This window comes from Harpia harpyja, chromosome 6 (genome assembly GCF_026419915.1).
Source record: "Harpia harpyja isolate bHarHar1 chromosome 6, bHarHar1 primary haplotype, whole genome shotgun sequence".
Taxonomy (NCBI): Eukaryota; Metazoa; Chordata; class Aves; order Accipitriformes; family Accipitridae; genus Harpia; species Harpia harpyja.
In genome coordinates, this window is record NC_068945.1 from 53,356,809 (window position 1) to 53,382,314 (window position 25,506).

A 25,506-nucleotide genomic window follows, 5' to 3' on the forward strand; every position below is an offset into this window, starting at 1 on the left:
GGTTAACATTTGTCAGTGGCTAATGACATTTCTGGTCAGAGGAGACGATTTTTCAAAAAGCAAAAAATAACACCATATAGTTGTTGGATTTACAGACTTTACACTAGGAGCACTCCTCCCCAAATACTTACCTGACCTAAAAAACTAGGGAGAGGATTTTCAAAAGTTCTTGCTGACTTAGCTGTGAGAGGTTAAAACCTCACCCCTGTGCTCAAGAGTAGCATGGAGATGCCTGAGCAAATATTGGCTTAGGTTCAGTCCTTCCCAAATACCATTTTGCAGCAGGCAGCTATTTCTACATTTATTCCTCTGCAAACACGTTTTGTTTGACATAGGCTTGCACCAGTGAGAAAACTGGCTTTGTCAAGAAGAGATTTTGTCTGCTTTGAAGAGCTCACTCAACGATTTCAAGAGGCATCCTCTCCCTTCAGTTGTGCAGGTCATCAAGGAGCAAAGACATGACACATCAGCGTGAGAAAATGGAAGCCACTGAGTAATCCAAAGCAGCAGAGAGAGTACTTTAGCTCCAATTTGCACAAAATGGAAAATGTAACAGGTGCGAGGCAGCTTTAGTGAACTTGTGACATGTTCATCAGGGAACGGTCAGTCAGTATTCCGAAATAATCAGGACTGAAAGTATGAGGGTATTTTTGTCAGAGGAAGAAAACTGGAACAACACTGAAGCAGAAAAATCCAGTTGAGAGGAAAGAGAAGAAAGCTCTCGCTTCAAAACTTGAGTAGTCACAGAGACAGCGAACCAGAAATTTGGGCCATTTAGGAATGAAAAAAGAGCAACTTCTCTTCGGACATAATTCAGCTTGAACTTTCAGCTAGACTGTAAGGTAAAAGCCAGCCACAAATTACTAAATGAAGTGAGGATGAAGAGAAATTTCTGTCTAGGCATGCACATGCTAGTAGGATTTTATCTATTCACATGAGATCATCCAGAGATGAAATAAAGAGCAGAGGATAAGGGATGCAGTAGGCCAAATGGGCCAAGTGGTTTTGGAGGAAGGTTTGTATATGCGCATGAGGAAAAGCAAGAAAAAAACATGAAGGAAAACAAATATAGAGAATTAGGGGAGGGAGAAGCAGAAGGCAGAAGCTATAGAATAAACAAAGTTGGTATTTAATAGAAAAGCACAGTGAAAAAGGAAGACTGAAGGAAATCAGCCTCCACATACAACTATTTTCCATGAAACGGGCAATGATGGAGCTTCAGTAGAGGATGCAAAAGCAGAGATTTTGCCTAATTCATACCTCAAATTGGCTGCGAAGCTCACAAGGTACAGAAGAGCTAGCTATCTAAACACAGAAACAGGTGTTTATTTTCCCCGTTTCTTCCCTGTCTCCCAACCAAATCCAACCTGGCCAAATACAGCATCGGTTCAGGCTAAATATATCAAACACATGTTCACAACTACCTTCCTGAGGCACTGCATTAAGCCAACTTAACTTTTAGAGCATCCACAGCCCAGTGAGGATACTGTTGCTGCAAGGGACTGCTCCCTTTGCAATGCCCTGACTTCTCCAACACAGAAAAGGAACACCTCACATCTTTAGTACTTTTTACTCATGATGTAGGAAAAATACTTGACGGTCTGAGATGAGCTAATAATTCATGGGTAAAACATTTAGCTTATCCTGAAACTGTCTAAACAGAGGAATTTAGTGAATCCAGGGATTCAGTAGAGGAACTGAGACTTAAAAATTATTTAAAAGTGAAAGCAAAGAACCCCCTCTGCTTCTGCAAGCTGAACACTGTCACTGTCCTTTACCATTAATCCAGATACTGCACAAGACATGCTTTTATCTGCTTATCTGCATTAAGCCAGCATGTGCTGGCGACACTCTGCAGACCACCACCAGCATACCTCCTTTCCTTGGACAGGCTTAGAGTTACACAGAGAGCAGGTAAATGGCTCATTCAATTCAATTCTATTATCTTCATGGGCTGCTAAAGAGAGTTTGAGAAAGCAAGTGCCGTTTTCATGAATGGCATGAACGACCATCCCCTCCTCCCAAATGCCATGCAGTCTACGGCTGAAATTAGACTTCCAGGCTCTACACCCTCCTTCCACGAGGCTTCAAGCAGGGAGGGTTGAATCCAATCTCTGTGAGCGCTGCTGCAGATGTAACTCATCTTGTACAAATATTTAATGAAAAATGCATTAAAGTAGTACAAGTCTGAAGTTAAGTATTGTCAGAACACATAAAGTACCAGCTTAAAAGCACTACTGCATTGCCAGATGCGTCCCTGCCATCGTGAAAAAAATAAACATTGAAATAAATAGAGCAGCACGCATTCATGACTGGAAGACCTGTCCCAGACTGATCTATTTCAGCTGAGCAAAACACAGAAAGGAGTATTGTAGAGGCAAACAAATAGGTCTGGATTAGATGACCAGGCAGCTCACTCCTGGTATTACATTCCTAACTGCAGACAAAGGCCTGTGTACCCAGTGAAAGCCAGTGCTGTGCAGCAAGCCTCCCTGGCACACACCATGGATAAAGAAGCCCTGCCATTTATCCCCAGCAGCGTTACAGGTTACACAGAAGCATAGCCATAGGCTCAGCAATTAGGCACGTGTCGGTGCAACCGATGAGCTGAAATGACCGCAGATGCTGCAGAACAGCCGCCACATCTGGATGTGAAACACTTCTGCTGAGCATACCTCCTGCACACCTCAGGGGTGGAAAAAGGCTTATCCTCACCTCCAGTGCCCACCTGTAACACAGTCTGCAGCTATTTGTTTCGTGGATGAACTCTGGCAGGTATGAGTTAGTACTCCTACAAACAGTCTTGTGCCATCCATGCCCTCCTGCAGTGGCAGCATCTTAGAAATCACTCCTTGCATTTTCATCCCTTAAATTAACTGTATGATTACAAAGTGACAGAGGTACTTATAGACAAAGATCTAACCAAAAATGTACATCCAGTCTCCAATACATTAACAGGATTATTTAAAACAAAACCATGTTCCTTGGGCTTCAAAAGCAGTGAGAAACAAAACCCACTCGCCTTCCCCCCAGTGACGGACTTGAGGTGGCTATAAATCTGCCTAAAAGCACTAACTCACCTCGTTCCAAGAAATCAGGCATAGTTTTGATAGATAAGTTATTAAAGTTTGTAAGAAGTGTTAGCACAAAGCATTTTTAGGTTTATTTAAATAAAAATTATAATTTATACAAGACTTTTTAAACAAACAAGATTTTCTTAAAAAATGTACAGGGCAAATCATTTCATTATTTCAATTCTTCATACAGTATAAGTCTTTTGTCAAACAAAAGTTACACTGATAATGAATTATTTACAACTTCAAAATATAGACTCAAACTTCAGACATAAAAATTTTAACATCCATTATATTTCAATGATTAGTAGAAATTAAACATCTGCCAAAATGTACAGAATTCAATAAAAACTACCAGTGTTTTCAATACAAGTTTAAGTAGCCAAAAAAAAGTACATCCTTTCATCTCTTCACGATTGGATAAAATCTCTTTTCTCTTTGTCTGCAGGAACAATGCTGCTGGCGTCCTGTGTGATGTTGCTGCTAATAAATAGCTCGTTTCATTCAATCTTGCCTCACAAAAGCTACAGTGCACAGAAAGGCATGATTTCATATTTCATCTTTTTTTGCCTTTTGAATTTAAATGGTCACCAATGAAGAATTAAAGCAGTCAGTTTTCATCTCCCTTTTTTTTTTTTCCTCTTTAAAAGGGACTCAAACTAACCAATGCACTTCTAAAGAAGTTAAATCCAATTACACGTGAATGATCCAGCAATGAACCACAGACATCAACAGAATTGCAAATATAAACAGCAGACAGACAGAATGACAAGAACATCACTTTCTGCTATTAGAAAGTAGCACTTTACATTAAGTGGTACGACCCATCCTGTTATTGAAGTACAGCAGGCTATACTGCAAGACTATGTAGGAAGATTGGAATTTAAGGTTAGAGCTTCAGTGTAATTATACAAGTCAAGTTTGTATTTACTCACTGTCCATCCCCTTCTGCCCTCCAAACCTGGGAGAGCATAGCAGGAGGAAAAGCGTGAGTAAACACACCAAGGTTACCTTCTAGTGTCTCTGAAGTCACATACACCACAGTAGCAGTTAATGTAGCAGGAACTTGGACAACCCAACGTAAAGTGAACTTTGCAAAATATGTACATAGATGTTTGTCAGTTATATTACAGCTTTATTTTTTAAAAAAAATCCAGTCTGTTTTCTATATATTAGAGTGAAACAATGTTGCATTGCAATTTGCACTAGGTTTACTGCTTTAAGAATCGCCAACTTTTAAGTTCACACTGTTAAAGTGTGGATTAATTTCAAACATCAACACGTTAGATTTTATAAGAAGTTTCTAATTTCTTTGTCCAGAAAAAAAATTTTAAGAGCATATTGTACGCATGAGGCATTTCAGTCTGGGAAAAGGATAATAACTTCTTTTCTCCCTCTCTGAAGCCTAGGTATGGTTAATTGTCCTGGCACCATCAACATCAGACCTATAGCTCCTCCAGGAACCAGAATCTAGGACAACCCTGTATACGAGGGTCAACCAGTGAAGGGTGGGAGGGGGAGGAGGTAATAAGTGCAAGTCAACTGATTTCCTACTGAAACTGCTGTTATGGTCAGAGTGAAGTTATAAATTACATTTGAAAAATGATACAAAAATAAGAAAAAGAGCATGCTCTCTGTAAAAAATATAGTTTTCTGTTTCTTCAAAAAAAAAGGATAACCTTAAACACACCCAAGGGATTTTTTTCTTAAGACAAAATGAATGAATCTGATTAAGATTTCTATAACATTAAGCGATTTTAATGCCTATTTGTTAGTCACACTTACTATTCAAGGAAGCTTCTAGAAAGGAAAGCCAAATGGTAATACACAGCAATTACAAAAAGAGATTAATTGGTTTTAAAGTAGGTTTGATGAGAAAAATTTAAGATTGAGGATTTTTACTTAAACATAAAACCTGCATGTGTAAAGTGAAGAAACCATAAACTGTCAAGCTACATCCATATTAGATGGTGGCAAAATGGATTTCCCACCAGCTTCACTTGTATTTTAAGTTTTCAGGCCCTGAGTTACACCATACGTAAGGAGGTCTTAGAAATGCACCCCTTTTTCAGGTCACATAAAGACATGTTCAAGTGCTACTCTAAAGGGAGAACTCAAAAATAGCATTTTAGCCATTTCGGTGGATTCTCCCCCATTCTTGTTCACATTTCCACCCAGGCCACAGAGTTTTACCCTGTCAGTGTTTCACTTTACACCACCCAACCAAACCACAGTATTCAACAGTATTTCTTCATATCAAGTTCATATTAAGTTCTTCATATCATGCCTCTTCATGGCCAGACTGAAATAAGGTTTGTACAGTTTGACTGCCACCTTCTTCCTAACTGCTGCGTTTGTTGAGAGACTTTAATCAAAAACTGTGCTAAGAGTTAAACACCCTTTGGTGTTTGTCTCCCCTCATTTTACCCCTTTCCCTATAAAGAAAGAAAATTCCTGTTTAAAAAAAGAGAAGAAAAATCCATGAAATTAAGTCCCACTTTTACATAAGAATTTGCATCTCCATTGCTTTTGGGGGGGGGACATTCATATAATGTCTGGAGACATCCATACTACTCAACTCAAAAGACATAGCAAAGGAAAAGACATACTGGAAGGCTTGGCATAACTCCTACTGTGCTTTCATGAGAATTCTAAACCTCTCAGATGGGTGCTATTACATAGAGTATAAAAGCTTTCTAATATTAAAGACAAAGGTCAATATGTGCTTTGCTGCTAGAAAGGCCTGAGAGAGTTTAGAGAAGGAGCACAGCCTTCCTGTTTTACCTGGCAGTTGGGTTTAATTGTTACTAAAATTTAATTTTGCAAGGGGAAAGACAGCAACATAACAATACCCCTCAAACTATGCTTTGAAAAGGAACTAGTACTTTCAGCTGCTATATTGTAGTGTTATTTTATTACAAGGTAACTCAAGAGAAATGCCAAATTAAAAAAAAAAAGTCATATCTCAGTTTAGTTTAATTATTCCCACCTCCCCCAACACAGAAAGCCTGCAAGTCTTCAATGCATTAACATTCAAACACCTTGTACACACAACATGTACAATAGTTGAGCCCTTCTATGACAAGTATCTACAGAAATACAAATATACGATGCCTAACATTTTAGGAACAACATTTTGGTGCCCTCTTTTATAAAAAGTATCTGCCTGCCTTCCCTCCTCTTACTTTGGTTAATTAGGAACGGAAGATATAGTTACAAACTTTCTCCTCCATTTCACTGTACAAGCAATTTAAATGTCTATGCAGGAACCTAACCAAACCAGTAAAACATCCTTCTGCAATGCAATAATTAGCAAGGAGGAGTTATTTTAAGTGCAGTTTTAAATATGGAAATATTAAGATGATAATACCTCCCTGGTGTTGCTATCAGTTTTAATAAAGAACTCAATTAAAAACTCTGAGCTGAAGAAAGAGACTTCAGGCTGCTGCAGTCATCATTCTCACATATTGGGGAAAAACAACTAAGATAAAGGGACAAATGTATCCCTAGTGGTATCAGTGGAGTTAAAGGGATCAATCTGTTTCACTTTGTTATTTAGTCAGTTCTCCAAGTATCTTCCCAGCTTTTAATGTCAGTAAATAAACATTAAAAGTGCTTAATGTGCAAGGCTAATAGTGATGATAGCACTTTCACTGTTGTTTCATTTTGTTTTTGTTTTGTTTTGTTTTTTTTTTTTACAAAAACCTTAAAAACAAACATGAAGGCATATATAAAATACACTTGATTTATGTAACAGATAGAATATAAACCACCAGACAAGAAAAATTATTGCAAAATAGATGAGGATGTTCATTTTTTTTCACTACCAAGTTGTAAAATAAGAAAGTTTCCTTTAGATCTTCTAAGATAAGATACTAGCTCTCACTGCTTGATGATGCAGAGGTTATTTTCACATATTGGTTGAAAATTGTCTCAAAAGCTTCATCTCTGTGTACCATGGCACCAAACACCAAAGGCTAAATGACAGAAAAAAAGATCATGTCAGTCTGGAAATGAAAAATCTTCCCCTAGGTATAGTTTTGGCCAAATCAATAGCAACAGGAGATGAACTCTACTTAAAGTGCATTAATAAAGACATAAGAATCTTTTTCTTTACTAAATCCTTGGATATATGGCAGAATTTCTAAGATTTTTTCACTTCTCCTCCTCCTCTTAAAACAACCATGGCATAAAATGCAACTGCACAGAGTATTAGCAATGGAGAACACTTCAACTCTCTTTCCAATCCATCCACTCAGTGCATGATGTTTTCCTGATTGACCTCTGCCTCCATTAAAGATTTTTAGAAATCTTTATCAGTGCCTCTTTGTTTTGGCTCATAGAATATTTATTTAGGTAGATGAATATTTTCAACCTCGTAATTAAGAAGTACTTCTCAATACCAAACGGCGAATAGGAAGCCTGGTACAATGGTCATGTGACTTGGAAAAAAGTAATTTATAGGTGATTAGTTTAAAATAAGGTTCAGTCACATGTTATGAAAAGCTACAGTCTCGCCGAGGGTATTTGAGGCTTAGAGAAGCTTAAATCTTCAGCAACATAAGACTGAAACAGGAAAACCACATCTGAGGGTCAGGCCTTTCCACTCCAAAGCTGCCTCATCCACAGATACTCTCAAGCCATCAGCTTTTTGTTCCAGACTGCACAGCAGAGCAGCCCCCATGCTCCTGATGAAGGATGCTGGGGAATGGTCAATGGAGGTAGTGAAGTAATGAAGCAAGTCTTTCTGAAGTGTTACAGTAAAATAGCCCAGATGCAGTAGAATAAGCGAAATGTTTAAATTAAAATTCTGAAGCCAAATATACTGAATAATAGACAATTGAATTAAAAAAACCAAAACCAAACCAAACAAAAACCACACCACTGGCATAAGGAGAAAAAAAAAAAAGCCTTTACGTTAGTGCTAGCCAGCGAAGGAAGACAAAAAGGGCATGAAGTCAAGCACAGCAATACAGATACAGCCAGCTACTTACTTTTTGCGTAGATGGTGTTGATACAGCAATACCCATCCCTGATCCCGGGAGAACAGAGAGCACTTTATACTAAAAAAAAAAAAAAAAACAAAAAACCCCAGACCAGGGGTATCTTACATACCAAACAATTGCAAGAGGTGCTGAGAAGGTTACACAACTCGTCACTGGTGTATCCTCCCAGCCACAACTAACAGACCTCTATTAAAAACAAGAGGAGGCCAGACGATGTTCTTTGACCCTGGAGTCAATGGGTGTAGCATTGCCCATATTGCGAGAACCTGCCTCTCCTCTTCCTCCCATGCGCTGCGGTGGCCCAGCCTGCCTGCCAGAACCGGCCCTGGCCCTAAACTGAGCACCCTGGTACCACTACGGCACGTGGGAGCTGGCCCAGCCGCGATGCCAGGGACCACACTGGCTGCTGGACAGTGCGGGCAGGTAGTACACCCTGGCCCTACATGTATATCTGTACGTGAGAGTGCTTGTGAGTATCACCTAGAGGTTTCCCTAGAAGTAACATTCATCCACTGTTTAAAGGAGCAGGAAGCAGACCAGAAAAAGCTTCTTTTTCAAAATTAGACAAACGGGGTATATATAGGTTGTTTTTTTGTTTGTTTTTTGTTTGTTTGTTTGTTTGTTTTTTTAAAGAAAGTCTGTAATGCTAAGGAATACAGTTGGCTGAACTGGGGAATATCCCCAAGGGGGAAGAGACCCTGAGTCTGGCCTGTGTTCCCCACCCCTAAATAAACCCAGGCACAGTATGTTTTTATGCCTGGCTGCATGATCCGCGTCTCATCTTCATCAAAAAAACTACACAGATGCAAAAGGACCTTTATGGCAGTAGACCTACTAAACAATCAGCCAGCATATACTTGAAGTATGATGTTTAAAATCCATCAACATGAATTATTAATTCCAACAGGAATGTTCAAGTTATGCATAAGTGTCAGCTTAATAGACATGCGATATAAATAGAAGGAACTAATTTGAAAATCTGGAGGTACTTAAGCAGTAGACACCAGACTGAGGTGTTTCTTTGCACAGCATGATTTAATCTGTGGCACTCATGGCCACAGGATATAGTAGAAAGCAGGGGTGTCTGCATTTAAGAGTAGGACAAGTTCAGACAGGGTAACAAAAAGTGACATTAAATGCCATATAGAGTGAAGCAAAGCACCAATAAAGCTGTTGGTGACTGCAGGCTGATAAAACTCAACCAGAGAAGGGACCACATTGTACTTGCCACGCTTCCAACCATCCACTTCTTGCCTCTGTTAGTGATGGGATCCTAATTAGATGAAACTCCAGCCTGATCCAGTCTAACAATTCTAATGATTTACCTTTCTCCACTGACAATAATGCCTCATCCCTCTGAGGCATCTACTTTTAAGATGGTGCATCTACTGATATCGACACGCAAACTGAAGTTAGTATTACACAATTCCTGCTAACAATAAATCTTAAAGTCTACACAGCTCTAGCCGATGCAGGAGTTAAGAATCAACACAAATTTAATTTTAAAATAATTTAGAAGTGTAAGGGTTTAGTAAACTACTTTGTTTTTATGGTCATAGTGAGTTTGAGTCCAAATGGCTAAACAAGCAGTTCTGGGAAATATTCTTGATCAAAGAATTACATTTTACTTATAAAAATTATCAACTGCATGCTTTTTCAAACTAACATAAGCAGAAAAGCAAAACATGACTAGCTGAACATAAAAAACCAGCTTTTGCCCCTATTTGCAACACAAATCAGACATACCTTCTGAATATCTGTTATATCCGTTAGCTTTATAACTTTATTTCTTTTAGATGAGCCAGATTTGGAGCTTTCAAAGCACAAGTAACTGAAGACAAGGAAAGAAAATGCTCATTTTGATACAGTATTCTAAAACGAAGCTCTCAACATCTTATCACTTCTGAAGTTTGAAATCTCACAGGTTAAAACCAGCTTCGAAAAAAAGAATGAGGCACACAATTCAGTTATGGCTTCTAATTTCGAGCAAACATTTGTAAATTCTAGCAACTGGCTAACATGTCTGAAAGCCCAGAACACACAGTATGCACACAAACACACACACAAAAAAATCTTGTATTTATATTACTGCACTGAATGGTTAAACCTGACAAGCATTTTAAAGACACAGGAAGCACGTATATCCTTTAACAGTTGAAATACCAAATCTCAAAAGGCTTATAAATCTTTTACCATCCTAAAAAAAGATTAATGGAAAACACTGTGTTAGTTTCATGCTATTGTGATGCAAACAAAAGCTCAGATTTCTAAACGCTGGAGAGTACTCTCCATCACTAGGTGACATTGCATACAGATGAGCTTTACTTCCATTCATTACACCCCAAAGGAATTTCAGTGCAAGAGACCCAAACAGTAGTGACAATAGCTAGTCAGCTCTGGGAGGCTGGGGCGTAAGGATTTAAAAAAAAAAAAAAAAAAAATCAAGTACTAGTTTTGAAACCAAGGCTTGAATTTCTATGTTCTTTTTATTGCACACTGTTTCAAGGAAGCTATACAATCAGTTTCCTTTAAAAAAAGGAACTAAGAGTATTTGCCAAATAACCATTGATCACAACTCTCCAAATACACTTAGCTTTTAGGTTTCTTTTTTGTATATAGGTAGTATGTTATCCACATCAAGAACTGCAGCGACTAACAGCTAACTATATAGAGCTACTCTCCATTCCTATGCAAGCCTTTCCAAGGCAAAACCACATTTGTTAAGCCTTACCACACCCCAGATTCAGCTCTCCCTCTGCTATGGTGCTTTCTTGAGGTTTTAAACCACCATGAAAAGGCATTTTTGTTTCAAAACATTGTTAAAGGATTACTTTTAGATTCAATTTTTTAATGTCTGTTAAGTTTCCCTCTTAAGAAATGTGTGGAGTGCAATGACTCACTTTTCTGTGACATAAAGAACTCCATTCCTGATGTAGTCTGTAGGCATCTTCCTATCTCTGTTTATCAAGCAACAGCGCCAGCCATTTTCACACACTGAAAAAGTCATAACAAGAAATCTTACTTTAAGAAAAAGAGAGACAGACATGTATTAGCCCCAACAGTTTCCTTATAGAACAGCAGAAAACACTGAAAATTAAACTTTAGGTACCTAAAACCAGACATGTTTACAAAGAAAAGCGTAAATAAGGTGTTTTTAGATACCGCAACATCTGTTTTGACGCTGGTTTTAAAAAAACACAAAACAAAAACCACTGACACAATTATTCCCTTTAACTTGCCTATTCCATTTGCATTACCACAAAAGGCATGCCAGGCTGTCCATCCTTTCAAAGAACTGCAAGGATGCGGAATGAAAGAGACTATCCCCATTCATCCTACTTTAAAGCAAGTCTTTTTAATCAAAAGCTTATACCTGTAGATTGCACAAAGGGAATTCAACTTTAACCTATCCTTGGCTTTTTAGAAAATACTAGTGTAGCCTCCCTGTTGCATAATACCTGCCAAAGGACGCTCATTTTCTGACAGGTTAAAAACTTCATGGAAATTCCCCCTCTTGGTGGTATGAAAACGACTTGTATCTTCATCTTTGCTTATTCCAGTTGGGGCGCTTGAGCCCACATAACTTCTGGATGCTGCTGTTTGAAGCTGCAGAAAAATAAACACGATACCAAAATTTGAACAGCAACATTTAAGGTGCGCTCTTAAAAATAACTTGGCTAACTACTCTTCCTAAAAAAAAAAAAAAAAAAAAAATCTGTAACACAACAATTTTCATTAACTACTTAATAAAGTTAAATTGGGACTATTGCACTGTACTATTGCTATAACACAAAACTCTAATGTGCTATCTGAACATAATCTTTCAGAGTGCTACCCTTTGATGGACACCCTTTGCAGGGGTGAAAGTGCATGGTGCTAAATGCACCTATCTTAAAATACCATTTTTCTGCAGTAAAGGGTATATCTGATTAGATACAGCTAAGTCACGGCACACGGCTCCAATTATTATACTAGTGGGAATAGGAACAGTTAATACATTACCAGTACTTGGCTTGTCTTCAAGAGACAGACCAAGCACAAAATATTATTGCACAAAATAAGTTTAGAAAGAAAAAAGAGCAAACAAAGAAAAAGCCACAGAAAACTGCTTAAGCTCATTATGAATACAAATGCTGAAATTGAAAGGAAGTTTTCCACACTATGATCCATACCTTTTCATGCCCTGACAGCTAGCAGGAAAAGAAACAAACAACACAAATGTGACAGTGACAAAAGAAAAAAGTGAAGTCTATTTAACAGTATAATACATAGAATAAAACATGAACTGAGTGACACTGCAAGATCTTGCTCACAAACCAAAAGACTACACACAATGAATGCAATTAAAAAAAGAAAAGTTATCAGTGGTTAGAGCACACCAGTTCAATTTATTCAGGTTGCATTAGAGCCATTAATCTTTCCTTTGCTTTGAAGTTACACTGAATTTTGAGAGTGTTGACATGTGAAATAAAACTGGAATGGTTGTCAGCATCCTTGACGGGGCGGGGGGGGGAGGAAGACAGCATGGAGTTCTCAAAACCGAAGTACTTGAGTAAAATCTACTTTTAAACAGAGCTCTTGAACCACTGGAGACTGCCCTAGCAAACAAGTCTTGCTTCTGGAAGGGCAGCAGGCAGTTTCTTTTGGAAAGCTTGCTTGCGTTTGCTTTTTCATCTTGGTGGGGCACCACACGATTCCAAAGGCTGGCTTTTGTCATCGAAGCATTAACAGCTCTGTTCTTAGCCTTACCATACACGTGCAGTTAAACAACTGGCAAACTGACAACATGCAAGCTCCGGACTAAGCCCTTCTTCTGTAAAGGCCTGATGCTGTCGGAGGCCAACTAGCCTCTGCTGGCTTTTTTTGCACGTAAGTTGGCAACACTCAACACTTCGCAGGATTTAGCACTTACAAAAGAAATCCAAAGCAAATGAAAAAATGCGCACTGCAATTGCTGACTAGAAGCCAGACTGACAAAACAGGCACAGCATAGGGTATTTACCATCCAGCTTTTAGGGTAACTGTAATACAACGATGCCTTGGGGGAAAAGAATAAAGAAAGTTGACATAGAAAGCAAATGGTTGAATGGTAACTGTACTATTGCTTCAGTTACTGCCCTTCTGCGGTGCTCTTAGCAATGATAGAGCCCCTGGAACCAAGGAAAATAACAGCTTCTCCAAAAATTTGTGTGCAGGTAAAGATCAGATGAATTTTTTGAAGGCTTTCTTGGACAAGTTATTTGGCTCCATATGCACGTAACCACAGGAAGCTCCATGGCCCAAAACGTAAAAAAGTCAGGGCAAGAGGTCTAATGCTTTTTGTGCTGGCATAAGGATTATTCCTGCTCTCTGCTACACCGATTCCTACCTATCCGTTATATAAAGAGATTAAAAAAAGGTGTTTAAACTTCAGTACCACATCCCATCCGGTGGGCTGAAGATATGAGAAAGTTCTGCCCTTACTTCTAGTCCTTCCTAACATAGGCAAATGTTTCCTCTTCTACCCTTAAAAAAAAAAAAATCAGCTAATTTGTCCATAAGCACCCAGGCTTGAGACAACCTATGGTCGATTACTCAAAAGAAAAGCATTGCATCCAATTTTGATAAGCCTTAAATCTAACTGGAAGTGATTGGATTTGTAATGTTGGAAGAGTCCTGACTGTCTAAAAACGTCACCAACAACCTGGAGGCAGGAATATCTGGAGGTATTCCTTTTCACTTGATCTGTTGTCAGCTTTTGACATACAACCTTTACCCATCAGATACTGTTGATAGGATTGTTCTCTAAGGACACAAGGTCAAAGTGGTGGTATAGGCAATGAATATTGCATTGTGTCTAGGTTTACAGTGTCTTGTATGCTGTTTAATGATAAGAAGCCAAAGCAAATGTACATATGGTGGCACTACATGTTTTTGGGCTCTGCCTTTTCTATGAAAAAAATGAAAAACCTATTTGGTTTTTACCTTTTCATACAAAGCCCCCTGTTTTTTTATACTATGAGGTTCCCAGAAATCTCTCAAGGGGTAAGAAAGTTTGTCTAAAATTATTGAGACCAAGTTAATGGTTTCAAAGACATTTAGAAGCAGATAATGCACACCCTTTCCAGGCAGACAAGCCAAGCCCATAAAGTCAGACATAGTAGTACTAAAACTCTGGTCTACTTGTCAAAACTTAAGCCATAAGGAAAAGCCATAAGGGATAATTACGCTCTAAGTTTATGGATTCAAGTTCAGCAATTCGTAGTTTTTCCACCTCCAAGGCAGATTAAAGACACCCGGCAAGAAGCTGCCACCACCACCACAGTATGTGAACGATAACCTGTAAGCTTGAGAAGCACAGAAACCTTTAAGCCCATCTTCTGCAAGCAAGAGAAATACCAGCTATGGACAGCTCACTCCAACCGCTCATTCACGTCTCTTGTCCCTTGGAAAATAGGAGCAAAAGACTCACTTTCTGTCAGAGAGTGTCTTTCTCTTCTACTTCCTTCTGAAATACTCAGATTATGCTGCAGTTATTTTACCACCAGCTGCTCCATCACCCCCAGAACCCCATACTACTTCTTCACAGGTTAACAACCAAGGGTTCATGTGTTTAACCCTTTGGCTCTCCAGTTGTGTACCGAGGCTGAATTATTGCTAAGTGCTGCACATTTTAGCCAGTGAGCTTATGACAGTACTCAGATACTCCATGAACATAATTAGATACCGTAATAAGAGGCATTAAGCAAATGCTAAAATGGGATTAGACTGAAGTTTTATTACAACTATTTTTATTTTTAAACTAATAAACATTGACAAATTCAGGGATACGGAAAAGCATGACTTGCTTTTCAGTTGTCATGTCAGGCCCCAAAACAATTTGCAAAGATGCACAAAACGCAACACTTAAAGATTTAACTATGAGATTTTAACGAAAGAAAAATTTACTGTTGGAGTACCAACATGGTGAAAAGTCATTTATCACCACTATGTTAAAAGGTCATCCAATACAAATAACCATAAGACATAATGCCTAAATCTGTAAACTGCTTTATTACCTCTGTTAATGCTTATCCCATTAGTAAGCTGCATATTACATCCAAGCCTTTTTTTATTTATTTTTTAACTAACTGTTCTTCAATCTACACAAGCAGCTGAATTTCCACTGAAAGAGAATGTCTGAGAACAGAGAAGGGGAATACATAAGACTAAATTTTGACAATAAAATCACACAGAATGTATGTTACAGAAATTTATATGAATATGGATGGTGTTATTTTTGTGCGTTTAGCTTCAGATGACTTCCAGTATATGTATATTTATATACACATTTTGATAATAGATTTCTTTCTTACAAGAAACCGAATCCATATAAAAACTCTGTGTCATGAAAATAATTAAAAAAAAAAATAGAACTAACGTTGACTTCTTGTAGGATTTAATTAACCTTCCTTTTAATGTGCTCTAGTCACTGGGGAAAAGGGAGAGGGAGAAAGGGATCCGATTTTCAGATGTTGGGAAGGAGGGACAAAAAGATTTATTACCCTTACCCGTCTCGACACTGTAGCATTAGATCTTTCTTTGAGCTGAGGATCTGTCGGGAGACTTGTCCAGATGATATAAGGAGTATCATACTTAGCTCTTAGTCTGGGGCATCGTTTGAAGATAAAATCAATAAGGAAAAATTTGATTCCAGCATAGAGTCCTGAAAAAAAGGTCACTTTAGTAGGCACGTTGAAGGGCATTAAGAACATCACTGCTTTGATCACGTTTTAACAAGTTCATGAATGAAACCAAATTCTGTATTTTCAGTCACAGTGCTAAACCATTCTCTTGGTTTTAATATTTTGATTCTTCTTCTAGAGGCAAGAAATTATTTTTCTTTTCCTCCGCTGCCCAGATTCCTTCCTCCCCATCCCCAGTTCTTTTAAACCACTTACGTAGCTTCTTATGACGCAGAAGAATATTAAAATAATGCAAACATACATTCCTTGTTGCCAGAAGCATTCTGAAAACATTATATACTTCCAAAACAGAAAATGTGCTAGAGCATTCAACTCTGCAGCTCCCTGCAGGAATTTAAATGGCAACAGAGGGCTCTCATGTACTACATTAAACTCTATCTTCCAGTCAGTATGTCCTCTTATCTTACACAAGGTATTTCCTTGCATTCTGCCAGATTAATAAAGGCTTGAAATACTCTCTCAAAACTTTACTGAATGCAATTCAGATCTAAGAGTCCGAGTAAAAAAATAATTCCCCACACATCTAAGTCAATTGTCACATCAAGCAAACCTATGTTTATGTTCAAGCTAACACAGTTTGACGTTCAGTGCCACTAAAATACTGATCTGATCATATCATTACTTTAATGAAAAAAAAAAAAAAAGAGAATTCTTGGTTCACAGGACGTGGCTTCATATCTCAGCAAAAAAGACAGTCTCATGCTATAGCAAAAACCCTCTTTTCCCAATTCTCAGTCGAGAGTTTAAGTATCTGCAACTTCACCCACAGTAATCTGTTCATTTTGTCCAGCCTATCTTCCAGCCTATCTTCCAAGTTTTACAAGTAGTCCCATTAACCCTTTCATTTTTCCCAACCCTGTCATTTTTGTGCCTTCTATGTGGTCCCACGTATTAACTTGCAAGGAAGTATGAGTGAAAAAAAACCAAAATATAGGACTTTCTGGAAGCCTTGCAGCTGACAGTCTGAAGACCTCTGCTAATAGCTCATCATAAAGTTCCCCTCTTCAAGGAGTGAATGCATTATCCAGTCTTTTTCTATTATATTATGTATCCAGAGATGGTTTTCAAAATGCACACGACAAACAATGTCAAGCACAATGAAAATACTTTAAAACACTGCATTACTTATTAATGCAGAGTTTTCCTTCTTAAACTTAAAATTCTCCCTCTAAAGATCACTTTAAGTTTTAACACATTAAGTCTAGACTGTAACAGGTCAATTATTTATTACGTTTACCCATTGCAAGCCCAATAATCCTGTAGGGCAAAAAGCAGGATGCAATAAAAGCTGCCCATAGAGTAATGTAGAGCTTCTGTGTTATTTCTGGCTGGACCCACATGAACAAGCTGAAAACAAAAAAAGAAACAAAATTTTATTACTAGCATTCCAGACATTGGTCAAGTCTTGTTTTAAGAGGAAAAAAAGACTCATGTCAGATAACTTACTTTTTAATTTTTTCCAGTATGTCTGCCATCTTGCCAAAAAGGTTCTACATAAGAAGCAAGAGAATTATAACCAAATCCTGCATTATTTTGAGCTTTTTCTCCACATAATAGAAACCAACAGTTATCTTACCCTGTTGGTAATAAGCAATTCCCAGAAGTGAGTTTTTTAACTCATTTTTATCCATTTATGTACTTCACAATTGAGTAAATACAGAACAGAATAGCAATACTCAATGACTTCCATCTCATTTAACACCTTGTTCTGAAACTCGTGATTGACTGTTAGAAGTGAAGAAGTTATCTTACCCCACTGTCACAACTGGAAAGCGTTTACATCACTGCAAATATTTTAAATTAAGGTGTCAATCTAAGAGTTAAGAACTTCTGTCAGTAGGTAACAAAATGGGAAGTTTCTTCACACATTTTGAGCACCGAAATCTCAGGCAGTAGTTACTGAGTTCATCAAATGTTGGACTCGTAGCTTCTTTAGAAACATACCACCACCAGGTGTTTATGATATACCCTTCGAGTTACTAGTTTCCACAGAATTCCAACAGCTGTTGATGCAAACAGACCCCTGCTCAGGACTAAGAGGGTTATTCAGCCATCTCCTCTAACTGATTCTTGCTGTCACAGGACCTGTAAACTTCACCTTCCCAATAAATTTCCAAAGACGTTCATATAAACATATGCATCACCAGCAGCAGAAGGAAGGAGATCAGCATACACAGTTGGTGAGACAAAGGTAAGCTACTTTCAGCAGTGACACATCGTTAGACATGGCACAAGGCTGCAGTTCAACTGGATGGTGGAGTCACTCAGCTGCTAGGGTAGCTCATCAAACTGATGGAGCTGGGAGAAAACCTTCGCTCACCCTCTCCCACACAAGCAGCAGATTTCAGGGCTGTGGTGGGGGATGGTGTTTAAAACAGACTGTTTCAGAGATGCTGTGCAAACTGTTGAATTAACACAGCTAAACAGACAGTTGAAGGAATAGGGCCTCTTACACCAGTTTTGCAACTAGCAGATTTGGGAAATGGATCCATACTCCAGTACACTGGTAAGATCTGCCACCTGACCTACATTATCAGAAGCTCATTTGCATATATTAGGGGAAAACCCATCAGAAGCTGCTTCTGTTCCCCTTCAGACCTTGCTCAGAGCCATGATGGCAGAATTTTGACCAGTTCTCTGAAGCATCATGCCATTCCAGAAGCTCCAGGCATCTTACTGAGATTTCTATTGCTTGTAAGTAAAGATCCCTATGCAAGGAAAATATTGCTTGTTTAAGTGTTTGTTTTCACATGCTGCATAACAAAGTACTTTGATCACTTGGACTATGAACCTCCTTGTTCTAAGGAAGCAGCCAGAGAAGTCCAAGAACAGCACAGTACCTGCGCCTTCTGAGCCACGTCTAGAACAAGCTGAAACTTTTCAGACACCGTCAGGTCCTCTTTTGGGGGTTCCTTGGGCAAGAAAGAGATAATCCATTAATTTTCAGCTCAGCTAAAACTGGTATTTTACAAAATTCCTCATGAAAACATGACTCCTCAACATTCTTGGCAATAGTCCTCTTGCTTTAAACAGTCTAAATTTGCCAAGTTCCTCCCTTGTTTCAGATCTACTGTTTGTGCTGGTTATCTTTAGTTATCAATGCTTTTCCTCCATGGTATATGCAAACATAGTAACATGAGGCTGTGAAAGATACAGTAAGTCTTTGGAACAGCATGGTTACAATGACTTTCAGTCTAGAACACACACTTAAATTGACCTACTTCTGGTCTAGCATAGAAATGCCTTTTTTTTTTTTCTTTTTTTAAGTTTTACATCTATAACTTTATTATTTATTTATTTTAATAGATTATTGGCCTTTTAAGAGTAACAAAATTATCCTGGAAGCAAGGCCTCACTAAGTCTTACTAAAAGGGTTGAAATTCAAAGAACTCCATCTTACTTACAATACTTCCTCCTTAAAGCAGGATATGCAAATATTTATTTCAAAAATAATACAGAGATAACAGAATGCAAGGCTTCCTGAAGATCCCACAGGATCTAACTTGTCCCAAGCTGGCATATTAACATTTATTCCAGAAATGTCATTCAAGTTTGGACTACTTTATGGTGAAACACCCAAACCTAGTGCTGTTGGTGAAGATTTCTAAATTTAAAGAGAAAGAAAAAAGCTGTAGTGTCTTTATTTGCATCTCGCTCTTCCCTCCTTTTACAGCTACCTACATAAAGACAGAGAAGGGTTTTGAAGGTGCAACTTTTAACATAGGCATATAGGCCAAACCCATCAAAGACCTACCATGGGTTCAGAAACTTCAGGCACAATGCTCCACTGTATTCTCCAACCCCTAGAAGTTATGGAAATAGTTAAAGAGAGCAAGTACTTCTTCTCCACCTGCCAACATGGATTATTTGTAAGAGGTTAAAGTAGTTTTCTGCAACAAGCACTTACGGCTTAAAAATAAAAAATAAAACAAATAATCCCCAAATCAACAAAGAACCCACAAAATAACATAAGCATAAGTGGCCAACAACAGACAGCTTTAAAGGTATATACATAAAAAAAAAATTATATTAGCTAGGTGGATACTACACAGAATCACCGCTTGTGGGTTTTACAACAAAAGTGAACTGTGTGCACAGAGTAAATAATTAGGAATATTTTTTCTTGGTTTTTTATGTGAACAAAATTGTATCAACTTATTCTGGAGCCTATTTACTACTGGTAATTTTCAAACAGTGTCAGACAGTAAGTATTAACTAAGAAATCAGAAAATTATTTTAGAATATGCACATTAAGATCCTTCCCGCCATTTTTAGCTTTTTAAGGGGGAAAACACCATTAGCCTAAAATAGCATTTTTAAGAGATCCTCTCAGTACAGAAAATGTACTTTTTTCTAAAAAAATAAAGTCTTAATTTTTAATAGAGACCAAATATACGAATGGAAAAAGCCTGCCATTTTAAGCCTAGGTGAAAATCCTCTCCAGGGAAAAGCAGCAGGGTTCAATATTTAAGGTGATGTTCTCCACCTACTCTGAATACTGCAGAATACTTTTATTTTAGAATTTTAAAGTGTTGAGGGGTTTGTCTGAGAACATGCAGCATCATTTATGATGACCCAAGTCACAGGAAATGAAGACAATTCCTTAGAATAGTCACAAATTATAGAAACTGAGCAATGAAATTAAGGATATTAGAGTTTGAATTTAACTCACAATGTTAGAACAGGTAACAGTTTATGACTCAGTGCAAGAATAATAAAACATCTTTCAAGCAAAGTGTTACAAGAGAATAATCTAGTATTTAAGTAAATACCTGGCTATGAGGTAATTTAGGGACAACCTCAAAATTGCTAAAAATAAGAACATAGGAATGGCCCAGCCATGCCATACAGCATTCATGTAAATCTGCAGATTAAGAAGAAAAAAGAAAAAAAGAAAGAGAGATGTGGATTACAAATTGGGGTACAGTGAGTTGTATGAAATACCGTTTCCCACTGTACTGTTGGTTTCAGAATCACACAACTCAGATCACAGAAGTTAATAAGTTTTAGCCACCCCATGACAGACAATAGCACTGCATTCATGAATGTAAAGTCAAAACTAAAAGATTGAACTAAATCTCCGGAGAGGACACTTAAATAGTGCTCAGCTGCTTGAAAGAATGAATATTTCCAACACTGCAATTGCATGAAGGTATAGAAAAAAAAGTAAACCTTAAAGTTTGTGAATCTGCTACATGACCATGATATGTCTGACCTTACCTAGATCAGCTGAAGCAGTGGTATGGTAGAAGAGTTCTAACAGCCCCCTTACAGGGCAATGGGATAAACTCTTGCTGTATTATTTCAGGTCAACTAAATCCCCAATTTTTACCAAGCTTAAAAAGACTGTAGGAAAACAGGTCTTATTTTACCTAACAAGTACAGACACAAAGTGCTTCAAAAGGTGTTCTGTCCTATTCCCAACTTCTGAAAATACAGAGACTACAGCCTCCCTGCCAAGAGACATTAGGCTAATTTTTACTGATAACCCCAAAATGAAGCATCGCTCTGGCTCTGAGGTCCCAGAGCTTTCTGAACAACAGCTGAAGTTCCTTCCTTCACCTTGTATCTGAAGAATGGTTTTGTCAGGACAGGTGAGAGAAAAATCAGTTCATAAGGAAAAGGGACAGACACAGGGCACCAGGAGGGGGAAGTCTCCTCAATATTCCTTGAGCTGTGCCATCAAAGCAGCATTAAGTAAGGCTCTGTAACTTACAGGGAGGGATCATTTAACGAAAAGCCGCGTGACACTTTTACCAAACAGGTTCATTCAACAACTACTGGTAATAATTTCTATGAGTATCAAAATATTTCATATAAACCGTGACCAAACGAATTTAGATCATTTAATTAACAATTGGAAGGAAAGCAAATAAAAACTCTACTAAATAGTTATGTCACTTTGTAGCATTCAAACCTCCTTACATAACATGGGAATACTTGAATTTAGCTCACAGACCCAATGTTTGCACATTAAATGATACTCAAATCAGGGCATTTTTTTCTCATCAGTAAGTATGATCCTAACGAAGGCCAAAGAGCACTGATGGTGAACAATAGCTTCTTATCAAACACAGCTGCTATCAGCATTTCAGCCCTAGACAAGGGATTTTGCAGACGCTGAAGTAACCATCAAAATACAGTACTGGGAGACAGGAAACAAGAAATGACAGAATGATGACCAAATCGTTCTAAGTTATTTTAACAGTTTCAGAACTATGCTACAATAAACCCAGAATACACAATTTAAGTGGCTTTGAAATATAATTGAAGTGACAACTACCAGTATTTTGTGTTAAATGAAATTACACTATTTGATTTGACTTAAATTGCAGCATAACCCCATCTCAGATATGGCAGTTTCAATGATTTTCGTTAAATAATACATTTAAAAGTTCTTATTACTCCTGGAGGAATAGGATAACTTACAATAAAGGCAATAGCAGAAGTGTAGATAGAATACCAGTCTGATAAGGCAGAAAGATTCTTCACAAAATTAGTAACAGGTTTGGCACCTCTCTCTAAACAGAAGTGGAGAAAAAATACAACTGTTAGAATTAGCTGGCAGTGGTTAAATCACTTGTAAATTACAAACACCCAAATCAGAAAATTAACAGGAATATTCAAGATATGTAAAGATAAAAAGGCTAATCCAAATTAAGAAAAATGAAATCCATCACTGTAACTGAACTAGTTAGGCAATGCATTTCCAAAAACTAAACTGTTATTCAAGACAAAGGTTATGTCTAAACTCTGAAGTACAGACAAAAATAATCAATGCCCTCTACAAGGGTACCCTGGATGCTGATAGCAGTCTGTTCTGAGTCCTGTTCATGCTACCCCGAAGACCTCCGCACAGGTCAGTTCATCCCACTGTAAAACAAGGTAAATTAGCCTGACTGGACTCCAAGCCACCAAGGAACAACTTGCTGCTGCTTGACCAAGCTAGCTTAAAACCAGGATAGATCTCTCTTGGCTACATTTCTGCAGGAGTCTATCCATTGGTAGCATTTTGCTGCTTACTCTTCCTAAGCCAAGAGACACAGGACCTTGCTGCCTGAAGAAGTTTTTCTCCCACCTCTGCAGACCTTTGCTCTCACAGTCACCGCACAGGAGACAGACCTGTGCCAGGAGAGGCATCACTCCCATGCACAGATGCCCACAGCCAGCCAGTGACAGCAAGAGGAGCTCTTCCTCAGCTCCCTAAAAAAGACTTGTCCTTTACCCTTCCTATTCCTCTAAGCTCTTTTACCACTTGGGCAAACTAGCTAGGGGACACAAGAAAACAGGAGAGGGCTGCTGCAAGAAGACCTTTGCTTTCTCTGTTGGAACACATGGGTTTTGCCTTCCCTGCTGAGAAGAGTGACGACTTCTCTTGCACAGGAGGCCCCTGAAGCACCCATCATCGTTTGCAGTATAGCTCACAACTTTCAAAGGCTTTCCTCAAGAGAACCTGCGACTTGCTGTCCAAGTTTGTTTGGCTTGATATTCAGCTATCCTTGATACATTCCCTATGGGAAATAATTAAACAGCTGGGACTAGATTTCCTTGAGCATCAGCAGGACAACCAAAGCAGTGGATGAAGTAAGTGGAAGGGCACGCTTGAGGCACTAGAGGTGGTCACGGACTCGAGCACTGCTCCACCATCCTCCACCAAACCTGCAGGGAAACCGCTGGTGACAACAGGGGTCTTGAGAGCATCCAAGGGTCTTGAGAGCTCTGGGTGGTCGTCAGGCATGCCTGGACAAGAGGGATCTAGATTTTGTGGCTCACCGAGTGGAAGTTAAGAACCACTTAAAGCTTGAGCTTAATACTGCTTTTTTTAAAAGCTATTCTGAAGGCAATGCACATCCACCAAGGAGAACAGGTCACAAGTACTCTCCCAAATGAAACTAGAATGAATACCAGTATTAGAATAAGGAGAACAAAACTGACCTTACATGGAGATTACAGACCCTTATATTTCAACTTCACCTTCCCCCCTACAATAATTTAACAATTTGGAGCACAAATCAGCCATATTTTTTTTTAGGCTAGCAATTCTTTGCTGTACAGAACTTCTGGAGGGCTTAACTACTTTCTTTAACCTGCCATCTTGCATCCTCCACCTTCCAAAATTATTTGTCCAACCCTTCCTTCTTTAAAAGCATAAGGTAATAGACCAGCAAGCGAACTACCAGCAGCTCCAGGTATAAGCGTATGAACACTGTTACTTTTGCCAGTGGACAAATACCCTGTTCTCATTCATTACATGTTTACGCATTTTAATTTACATTACATTTTTAGTTTAGAGATACCCTGTGTAATTCAAGATTAAAGGCAAGCTTCTACCACCGCTCCTCTAAGTTACTTTGCACTCCAAACACTAATTCAGGATTTCAGAATCATTTCTGCTTATGAACTGGCAGAAGTATTTCAAAACACTATATTTTAAAATGCAGCAATCCTCCCAATAGGGTTACTAAGAACTATTTTTACTTCCAGAAAATAAAATACTGCTAAGTACTTACTTAATCTTCTCATATTTTCAGTCAATCTGAAAAATAAAGGATAAAACCAACTTGTTAAATAGGCAAGTAGTGCACAGTTGTGTACATTTGGTCCCTGAAATACTGCTCACAGTTATAAATTAGATGTTTGTGCATAAAGCTTCATTCTTGCCTGTTATAAAATGTGTTTCTAGTAACTATTACAGCCTGCCTTACATCAGACCAAAAATTGAAATATAAAAGCTCTCCAGCCTAACTAAGACTTTGTCCACAGTTTTTGAGAGGCATATGACAGAATGTGGTAAATAATATAACTCTTACTCTACCTCAGACAGCAGATAAACTTCAAATTTCATGTTTTGGCCAAAGCATTTACAAACCTTTTGAGATGGTTCTGTACTTTCAGTTTTATTACTTGTTATGCAAACACTTGTTTAAACCACGTAAAAGGTTGTAAAAAAAAGAAAAGAAAAAAAAGCCACTTGTAAAGAAGCCAACAATATCATACAATCACATTACAGATTTACCTTCTAGCACTAAGTGGCTCTTCTGTTTCCACTGTATTCTCTTCTGGCTGAAATCTGAAGTCCTCAACATACTCCCCAAATTTGTCACAAAACCACTTCTGGAGTCTTGAACAGACTGTGTGACTACGCTTATCTGTAAAAAAGAAGCACTAAGTATCAGGCTAATACTAGAAGACATCTTCATCCAAAGCCTGCCCTTGCTCCTGCATGCCATGCTTCATTGGAAAGCAGACTTTGTACAACTTTCCTGTCCTTCACCAACACTTTTCACAGAAACTCACTATGCAATTTACTTCTGCCATTGCACAGAAACCCTGACTGCACTGAGCTGGTAAAATAAGACTAAAGGTTACTCCTGCTTTGTTCTAAGTGTGGCACATGGAAGCACCTTATTACCAGAAGTACAGAGCTTGCTTAAACATCCTAACAAACGAGAATTTTAGCAAACACTGTAAAAACATTTGCTGGTTAAGAGGTTCCTGTAAACAAAAGACTGACATAAATCTCAGCGCTCCTATTGTACTGAAGCATCACATCAAGAAAAGCAAACGTAAAGCAAAACACTCCTGAGCAGAAAGCAGAACAACCACCTTGCAGCCATACAAATTTAACAGGAAAGGGAGGTGGAAACTTAAGCAAGATTCTGCAAGAGGCATTTTTCCTACCACTTTCCAACCATTTATAGG

At 38.3% G+C, this 25,506-nt stretch overlaps 1 protein-coding gene across 5 annotated transcripts in view; it reads right to left on the reverse strand.

Annotated features, from left to right (window-relative positions):
- Positions 1 to 3,511: 3,511 nt before the first annotated feature.
- Positions 3,512 to 25,506, reverse strand: part of GRAMD4 (GRAM domain containing 4) — an 85,944-nt gene continuing 63,949 nt past the window's right edge. For 2 of the 5 annotated variants that reach the window (XM_052789901.1, XM_052789905.1), the window contains exons 6-21: positions 24,821 to 24,953; positions 24,315 to 24,340; positions 22,234 to 22,325; positions 20,577 to 20,668; positions 19,559 to 19,607; positions 18,645 to 18,716; positions 17,251 to 17,294; positions 17,042 to 17,151; positions 15,610 to 15,764; positions 13,083 to 13,118; positions 12,253 to 12,270; positions 11,539 to 11,686; positions 10,981 to 11,074; positions 9,827 to 9,911; positions 8,069 to 8,137; positions 3,512 to 7,051 (exon numbers count right to left, since the gene is read on the reverse strand). In XM_052789901.1, coding sequence (XP_052645861.1) covers positions 6,950 to 7,051; positions 8,069 to 8,137; positions 9,827 to 9,911; positions 10,981 to 11,074; positions 11,539 to 11,686; positions 12,253 to 12,270; positions 13,083 to 13,118; positions 15,610 to 15,764; positions 17,042 to 17,151; positions 17,251 to 17,294; positions 18,645 to 18,716; positions 19,559 to 19,607; positions 20,577 to 20,668; positions 22,234 to 22,325; positions 24,315 to 24,340; positions 24,821 to 24,953 — 1,325 coding nt within the window. In that variant the 3' untranslated portion in view covers positions 3,512 to 6,949. The remainder of the gene's footprint in view (positions 7,052 to 8,068; positions 8,138 to 9,826; positions 9,912 to 10,980; positions 11,075 to 11,538; positions 11,687 to 12,252; positions 12,271 to 13,082; positions 13,119 to 15,609; positions 15,765 to 17,041; positions 17,152 to 17,250; positions 17,295 to 18,644; positions 18,717 to 19,558; positions 19,608 to 20,576; positions 20,669 to 22,233; positions 22,326 to 24,314; positions 24,341 to 24,820; positions 24,954 to 25,506) is intronic. The other 3 variants (XM_052789903.1, XM_052789902.1, XM_052789904.1) reach the window with 3 other exon arrangements.